This window comes from Halichoerus grypus, chromosome 2 (genome assembly GCF_964656455.1).
Source record: "Halichoerus grypus chromosome 2, mHalGry1.hap1.1, whole genome shotgun sequence".
Taxonomy (NCBI): domain Eukaryota; kingdom Metazoa; phylum Chordata; class Mammalia; order Carnivora; family Phocidae; genus Halichoerus; species Halichoerus grypus.
The window spans coordinates 111,748,943-111,757,802 of NC_135713.1; the positions used below are offsets into that span (position 1 = coordinate 111,748,943).

Below are 8,860 nucleotides of genomic sequence, written 5' to 3' on the forward strand. Positions count from 1 at the left end.
CAGCGGGAAGCCTGCTTCTCCCTCTCCCACTCCCCTTGCTTGTGTTCCCTCTCTCACTATGTCTCTCTCTCTCAAATAAAATCTTAAAAAAAAATAAATAAAGTTAGTTCCTTCTAGTATAGTTATGTTAGCTCTGATACCAACTATATTTATCTTACGATTTATTTGCCATTAATCTACACATTGCCAAGAAGTTAATAGTAATTAGTACCTGTATTAGCAATGTATGGCTAATGAGAAGCAATGCTTTTATTTTAATTATTGGTTATTGATATGTACTTGTATATTTATTAACATTCATGCATTTTTACATAAACCATAGTTGCTTAGAATTGAAGGTGAGATATACAAGCTAAAATTCCTATTTGCTTCTGTAACTACTGCTGTAATTTTTAATCTCTTACTGGTGATAGAGCAGTTTTGAGTCCTTTTGAAAACCTATTCAAAGCTACTTACCCTCATCCAAGAGAAATTTCCATATACTGCTTCATAGTTTTCCCTGGAACTTCATTTTGAATTCCTGGTTAACTTCTACTCTAACATTAAGTTTTAATAGAGATTCATCCTAGTAAAAAATACCCAGTCCTAACCTATTTTACTTGAAATAAATGGTCTTAAATGAAGAAAACTTTCAGATAAAAACTTTTTAAATTACATTTACAGTAACCAATTAAACAAGAGGTCTTCATCAGTTCTTTTTTGAAGTGAACTGATGCAATCTGTTCCCTCATTAAGTAAATAATTAGTAAAAATATGTTGGTTTAAAAACAAAAAACTTGTAAAGGCAAAAGCCAAGAGGTACCACCTTTTTAGCATTGACAGTATCAGCAGCTACAGTTACAACGTTGCTCATCTGGAAGATTGGATTTCAGTACATGTAAGATTCCTGTTGTGTTTATGCCCTGTGTTGTATTTACATTCCCCAAATAAAGTAATACAATGAAGTCATAGAAGAAAAAAACGCTAGGTAAATGCATTATTCCTGTTTTCTGCCATTATTTTGCATAATGGTGGCTGTTACAATGCTTCTTCCTCTTGGAAATAATCTGGAAGTTCCCTTTCGTGTTCACATTACATTTCTTTCTCTACCACCAACAACACGCTATCATTTATCCTACAGTTACAAGTGCTCCACAGACTGCATATTTCAGAGCATACTTTTTTGGGCTCAGCACCTCCTTTACACTCTTAAAGTTTATTGAGAACCCCCATGCACTTTAACTTATGTGGGTTATATCTATTAATATTTAACATATGAAAAATTAAAACAGAATTTTTAAATATGAATTAATTTATTTAAAAAGCAATAATAAAACCATTACTTGTTTAAAAATAACAGACTTATGAAAAATAATTGTTTCCCAAAAAAACTTTTGTTTTACATTTTCAAAACTTTTTTTTTTTTTAAAGATTTTATTTATTTATTTGAGACAGAATGAGAGAGAGAGAGAGCACATGAGAGGGGGGAGGGTCAGAGGGAGAAGCAGACTCCCTGCCGAGCAGGGAGCCTGATGCAGGAGTCCATCCAGGGACTCCAGGATCATGACCTGAGCCGAAGGCAGTCACTTAACCAACTGAGCCACCCAGGCGCCCCTCAAAACTTTTTTTTTAAGTTGTATTTATTTAAGTAATTTCTGTACCCCGTGTGGGGCTCGAACTCACGTCCCGGAGATCAAGAGTTGTGTGCTCTTCCAACTAAGCCAGCCAAGCGCCCCACATTTTCAAAACTCTTTAATACCCGCTTTGCTAGTAGATAATTGGATTCCCTTTTCTTCTGCATTCAGTCTGTTGCAATATGTTGTTTTCATTTAAATATATGAAGAAAATCTACTCTCACATAGACACGTTGGAAAAAGGAGTACTTTTAATAGCATTTTCAGATTATTGTGGATATTCTTCTTTGATACTATGCCAAATCTTAACAAGTAGTAGTTTTTTATAAGTTAATTGAATCAGAAACTCACTGATATTAAAACCCATTGGTCTGTAGTACACTTTGGATCCTTTAACCTATGCATGTTTTTGTACCATGTTTAATCATTTGGAAAATATCATTTCACTGAGTTCTGCAGATCTTCCACACTTTATTATATAATATCAAAACCCACATTTGTAACACTGCCACCAGTTTCATCATAAAAGTCCTTAAATACTGGAAAACTGTCAAGCTCAGGGTGGCAAATACAAGCTGTCCAAAATTCTAATTTTTACTTGAAAATTGAAATTTTATCATTGGCCACACATACCACTAGTTGTTTTCCTTGAAATGACAAGCTCATAATCATTCATTTAAAAAAAAAATGTCTGTCAAATACCCAAGTCTGAAGAACCACAGTTTGTCTGCCTTTCAAGTAAAAAAATAGCATTCCTTGGAAAAAAGGGCTAGACTGCTCTCCAGCTCAGTTGCACAAGTACTTTTCTTCAAGACAACAATTTTACTTCACTGTGTAGCAGATACACTGTATTATGTACTTTCTAATTGATCACACAGAATAGTAAAACAGATGTGTGTTCAAAGCATGAGATTTAATAAAACTAATAATTTTTACTTTTTTATGAAGGTCTCTTTTTTGGCAGTGTTTGGCGGTAAGGCACACAGTATAAAATACACGTAGGTGCAGCTGCCTCTTCCTGTGCTAAGGGGCCAGCAGTTTTACCCACAGTTGCTTTTGCAAAGCAAGTAATGTCTCTTATGATTTGAAATTAATATTTATCTCAGTGACTTCCTGAAACGGTATTGGGAACTTCCCTGGGGTTCGTGGTTACACTATGAGAACCACTTCTTTGGAAAATACACAAAGTTGTTTCCTTTTACAATACAGAAATAACAGAGGCCCAGTCATTGTCTCAAAGCTCTGGAGCAATTTTAAAAAAGTTGGAGTTTCTAGATAAATAGCAAGATCTGGAAACCTGAATATCTTTGTAATTCATCAGGATGTATGACTAACTACTTATTTGTGTAAATAATTCTCCTCATTTTTATTCTCTCTGTAATCTTTATCTGGGATTAATTACCCCCTAATAACTTAGGCTCACAAGGTTGCTTTGATGTGTAAATTTCTTTTCAGAATCATCTTTCTGGGAAATGGAGTTATTTCTTGAGCATCAAATTTTATCTACATTATTTTCCTATTCATGATGAACACGAAATATCTTTAAGCGGCTGAATCTGAAAAATGAAAACCTGCCCATTTTGTCTTTCCCTTAATATAATTTATTTTCCTAATTATAAAAATAAAATAAATACAAAAAAATATTGTAAGATATAAAAAGTTTCTTAAATACAGAGAAGTGGAAAAATTACTCCAAATTCCAAATCATATCACAATCACTACTACCTTTTTGGTGTATTTCCTTCTGATATTTTTTCCAATGTTTTCAGATTTTCTTGTGTAGTAAAAAATCTATCTAGCTTTCTTCCAAGTTGCCTAGATGAATTTACCAGCTAGGTAGCAATGATAAGTTATTTTGAATAATTTTTAATATATTCCATCAAGGAAGTTGTTACCTTGCTGTATATGTAGGATACTTGTTTTTGCCACAAATATCTTTATGTTAATAGCTTTTTTCTTATTTTTGTTTATTGTCTTAAGATAGTCCAAATGGAATTATAAAATAAAAAGCGTGAACTCTGATACATACCACCAGTTTGTTCTACAAATCTTTAACCTATTCATATATTTGCACAAAAGGTCCAGGGTCACTGTGCCATCACCAGCATTGAATACTATTGCTGCCTTCTATTTCCGCTGTGATTTTATTGTCAAGTTTAAGACATTCTCATTTTAAAGATGTTAATAATGAATTTTATTCTCATATTAATGGTTATAATTTGCCTGTTTTTACTTTTTCCTCCAAATTCTCTCCTCAACTTCTAGCATTTTCCACGTGCTGATTCTTAATCTAATTATTGTGGGAGCTGGAGTGATCATGGCCTGTTTCTACCCAAACATAGGAGGAATCATAAGGTACAGCCTGTAAGGGAACTGTGCCCCTTCATGTATTGTTCTTTATTTTTATGCTTTTCCTGTTGATATTGCCGTTGTTGTTAATTTAATTGTATGAAATTCTTGTGAGTATTTAAAACTAGTAACATTCAAATATAGTTCCCTGGTGTCAGTTAAGGTGCTCGTTTTCTTCCATCACACTGCTTCTTCCTGATTCTAGAAGCCCCATTATCCCTTAAACATCTTTCCCTTTTTCCCTTTCTCTTTTTCTTTTTCTCATCGTTTTCCTTTGTACCTTCTTCTCTTTACCCAAATTTAAAAAAATTTAATATATAGTGTATAACTTCTTGAGTACCTGGAGGTCTGTCATTTGTTAAGGCTGTGTTGTAACTTCTTTTTTTTTTTTTTTTGAGGATACTTGAAATATGTCTTATAATAAAGACAACCACTATGCTGTTTTTACTTTTATTTGCTTTTATTTTATGCAGAATTTACTCCTGGGCCATAAGTTTTTGTTTCTTCAGTTTCTTCTGGGATATCTTTTTCTTCTGGTTTAGGAATAATTGCTCTTTTTCAGTAAGGATCATCTCAATGTGGCTGTGCTCTAACTTTTTTAACCGATTTCTACTCAAGAACATAATTTTGCTCTGAGTTGCAGTCGGAAAGTAAGAGTTTAGATAGGAGTTTAGGTTCCAGATGGGTCTTTACTTAATATACTTTCTCTAAAAATATTGTGGTAGGTTGAGTAGATGGGGAATAAAATTGTGAACTCAGATTCTCATGGAAGACGGGTTTACAGTGATCTGATTTCTCTTCCTCAGCCTCTAGAAAGCAGGGCTTGAGTCACTTTTTTGAAGACCCTTACCTAAAAAAAGTAGCAAGAAATAAAAGTAGAGAGTATTAGCCTGATGCTTATTGAATATAATGGACTTAAAGTTTCTATTAAGCTGAGGATAGGGTAAGGGAGAAGAAAGTTTGGGTTCCTCTGTCAGTCTTGTGTTGAGGTATTTTTGTTATTATCTTTGATAATTATGCTGAACACCACAGAGGTACTCATCTGTTCTCATTCTTAAGCAGATGCTAGCAGTCCTTCAGAAACTCAGAATGCATAATTAGTTTATAAAAGATCAAAGATAGGAAGCCTATCTCCAGATGTTTCTGAGGAAGCAGCCACAAACATGGAGACACAGAAGAACTATGGAGATTGGAGAGATGAATAAAAAACTCTGTCAAGCAGATGCTATAAAGATGAACAGGAAATAATATTTTATATTAACTTAGGAAGTAAAATGTTTTCAACTCAGATGCTTTATGTCAACAACAGTTGAATCAAAAATAACTTCATTGCAATATCAGACTGAAGAGGGTTTAAATGGGAGTATAGTTGCAAGGAATAATTAACCCAAAAAGTTTTTATTTTGCAGGTATTCAGGAGCAGCATGCGGCCTGGCCTTTGTATTCATATATCCATCTCTCATCTATATAATTTCCCTCCGCCAAGAAGACCGTCTGACATGGCCAAAGTTAATCTTTCACATTTTTATCATCATTTTGGGCCTGGCTAACCTGATTGTTCAGTTTTTTATGTGAAATACTCAATGTCTTCTCAAAATCTTTCATGGCATTTTGAACTTTGACAACAGTTCCACATAAATTGACTTATAAATGCTGTTGTTGCTATAATTCTAAATGTTTTCCTAAGATAATTTGAAAAAAAGGGGTGGGGGGAATAGTGGTCCATGAATAAGTAATTTTGATTAGAGTGGAGAAAGGGGCAAGAAGAATGATCTTTGTCTCACTTCATATGCACCACCCCTTCATTCTCATTGTCTTTTCTGAGTAGAAGTATATGCCCTTAGGAAAAATCATGTTGGTTTTTTATTTTTACAGATATAAGGTGGGTGGGTTTATTTTGACTACAGTGAAGATTCTCAGGGTATCACAGCAACTATTGCCAGATGCTATTTCTGTTTTATGTTTCAATGTATTCACTTTCATTTTATTACTTGCTAGGCCATTTCTGCAGTTTACCCAAACATGTACTGTTTGGGACAGTAAACCAAATACCTCATTTGTAAAAAGAAATCTCCATGGCATCAGTGTTAAATGAGTGAACTCTTAACTGCATCCTTAATCTCTATTTAAAAGAGAGAAAGAAAGAATGTCAGTACAGGCTCTTTGGTCATGAACCTTACACAAAATAAATGAACTGGGAGAGCTTTTTGAGTCTGACTTCTTTTTTCTCATCTAGTATTAGTAACTTAGGTCAAAATTCTAGCTCCCCCAGCCAGATTTTGCATAGGAACCAGTATGATTATCCCCATAGACCCAAGAGGGCTCTTTTGCTTTTTGAATCCCTGAGCATTGCATAGGGATCATGACAGGACCAACGGGGAAGCATGTAGGAATCATGGCAGAGAATGTTGGGTACGTGAGTCCCTACAAGGAAGAAAGGAAATGGAGAAGGGTCCAGAAGAGTGAGGCCTCCTTCCCAGCATATTGTGAGGTGTTGAAGTGTCTCTTTACCACAGGAAGGGACTAATCCTTTTTGAGGTAAGACTTCCAAGAAGGGGACCACCCCCCCATTGCCTTACTTCTTAACTGGCATGGTTAGAGGTTAAATCCCCATAAGAAAATCTCCTTGGATCTGAGAAAAGGATTAGGGAATCTGAATTCTTGAAATTAACTCTCTCTTCTTTTTCACTGAAACTAAAGTCTAAACCAGAATTCAAATCCGTATCTTCCATGTAATACAGCCTTCATGTTCAGCTTGAAAAGTTAGATTTCTCTAACTTTAGGCTAACGTTAAAAAGTGTATTTTGTTAATACACATCCCACATCGCAGGATAATGTGTAGATTTATGTTGCTTACTTCTTTTGAGAAAGACAGACAAAATGGTTTTTGAAAGACAGGTGAAATGGTCTTTTTTAAGCCTAGTAAAGAACCCAAGATTTGAAGACCAGCCATAATTTCTTTCAGGAAAGCTTTCTGTCCATTCCATAGACAGGTATATGGAAAAATTGTGGTATTTCTTAAAATAGGTATTTCTTAAAAGTTCTCTTTGTAAAAGTCTCATGAAAATTTGAAGGCATACACAAAAGTAGAGAAAATAATAGGATAACCCTCCCACATCCCCATCCCCTATACTTAGTAATTATAAAACTTATGCTGTATTTGCTTCATCTATCCTTTTTTTCCTTTTCCACTGTAATATTTTAAAGCCAATCTCAGACATTATGTTACTTCATCTTCACGGTAATTGGAGCCATTCTCAAAAGTTTTTGTTAGCAGAAACTGCTGGTAGAAGTCAGGTTGATTAAAAGATTCTACATTAAGTATCTGTATCCCTATGTTAACCTCTTAGAGTATACGTATGGAGGAAATGTCTCTGTGCTTGGGATCTCCTGCATCTTTGTGACTTCAGTCTCGTTCAGTTAGAGACATAGGAATCAAAAGCTACATAGCTCCTTGAGACCCACGTTTAATCCCTGTTTATCCCTAGTCGCCTCCCTCATCTTTGAAAACTTCAGAGACAGAATTTTCATTGCCTCTTTTCGGTAATGTACTTGAATGTTTTAACACATGGAAAAATGACTTGGTATATTTTTGTCCATGTAATGATCAAAGTGAATATGACAATGCATTATTTACTAAATTAAAAAGCAATGTGGATATTTGGTTTTCATTTTCTTTAAAAGACTTGATAATTTAGAACTTCCAAAATCCTACATTAGGCTTATGCTGAATAATTTTGCCTTCTTAAGTTTCTACTCATGAAACTGATACCTTTGGCTTGTTATTTAGCTTGGCCAGATGCTCTTCATTTGAGTGTGTATGTCCTGCGGCTCACACATTGGAATGATGAGATATGAATTCATTTGGATTACATTATAATTAATTGTAGACTTTCTCTACTCTCTTTTTTTAATTTTCTAATTAAATTTATTTTACTTTTTGCTCTGATGTGGTTAACCTCGGTTTCTTTGAATTTAGCTTATTTAACATACAACTGAGGACATTATAAAATTTTAAATGGCTTGTTTAGAGAAGCATTCCCTAGAAAGGTTCTGGATGAAAATATGGTATGCTCATACTAGGCCAAAAAGAACAAAGAAATGTCCTCTGACATTTGATACCTGTGGATAATCATCCAGAATCAGTTTGTCATCACATCCAAAAAATGTATTACAGTAAAGAATAAATTTACCCACAAAAAGGGACTGTATTAAAGGTAAATACTCACTTATGGTTTGCAATCTCTATTTTGACATTTGTTTCCATAAGTAATTGAGTAAACCGCCACGTTCAATGCTTTGGAGGAGTCAAAGCTGTGTAAGATTTCATTCATATTCTAAAAGAACTTTAATCTAGTAAAGAACTATGGATGTAGTTAACTATAATGCAAGGGACCATTAGAAAAAACAAAACCCCTTCCAATTGGGATCCTCAGAGAGGGCTGGTAAAGGAAATGTGGGGTAAAGCAGCAAGGACCCATTTTTCAGCCTCCTCCTAAGAACTGTCCAAAATTTTAGATAATTGATAGTTTCACTGTCATATGGGATCATGTAAGGTATAATTGCTTTTATTTTGGCAATTATATATTATCATAAGTATTATATTATAAATAATATAAATAAATATATTTTTCTAAGATACTTTATGGGAAGTATTTAACTGCTTCTGGTTATTATTTATTGTTCTCTTTGCATTTGTAACACTACATTATTCACTTCTGTGAATCTTGGACAGCAAAGCACAATTGCTTAATACGGGAAATAAGTAGTAACACATTGGGCCGTGCAAATAGATTGCATAAAATTTTCTCTCCAAAGACATGACTTGCTTAAATATCTTGGTATATTTTTGTCCATGTCATGATACAAAATGTCAAATGTTTGAGCTCATTGATAAA

At 34.1% G+C, this 8,860-nt stretch overlaps 1 protein-coding gene across 7 annotated transcripts in view; it reads left to right on the forward strand.

The window, feature by feature from the left end:
* The window catches only part of SLC38A9 (solute carrier family 38 member 9), a 93,543-nt gene extending 85,632 nt beyond the window's left edge, over positions 1 to 7,911 (forward strand). For 6 of the 7 annotated variants that reach the window (XM_078067314.1, XM_036065688.2, XM_036065691.2 and 3 more), the window contains 2 exons: positions 3,879 to 3,968; positions 5,372 to 7,911. In XM_078067314.1, coding sequence (XP_077923440.1) covers positions 3,879 to 3,968; positions 5,372 to 5,537 — 256 coding nt within the window. In that variant the 3' untranslated portion in view covers positions 5,538 to 7,911. Of the gene's footprint in view, positions 1 to 3,878; positions 3,969 to 5,371 lie in introns of those variants that run through there. The other variant, XR_013445813.1, reaches the window with a different exon arrangement.
* The last annotated feature ends 949 nt before the right edge of the window (positions 7,912 to 8,860 follow it).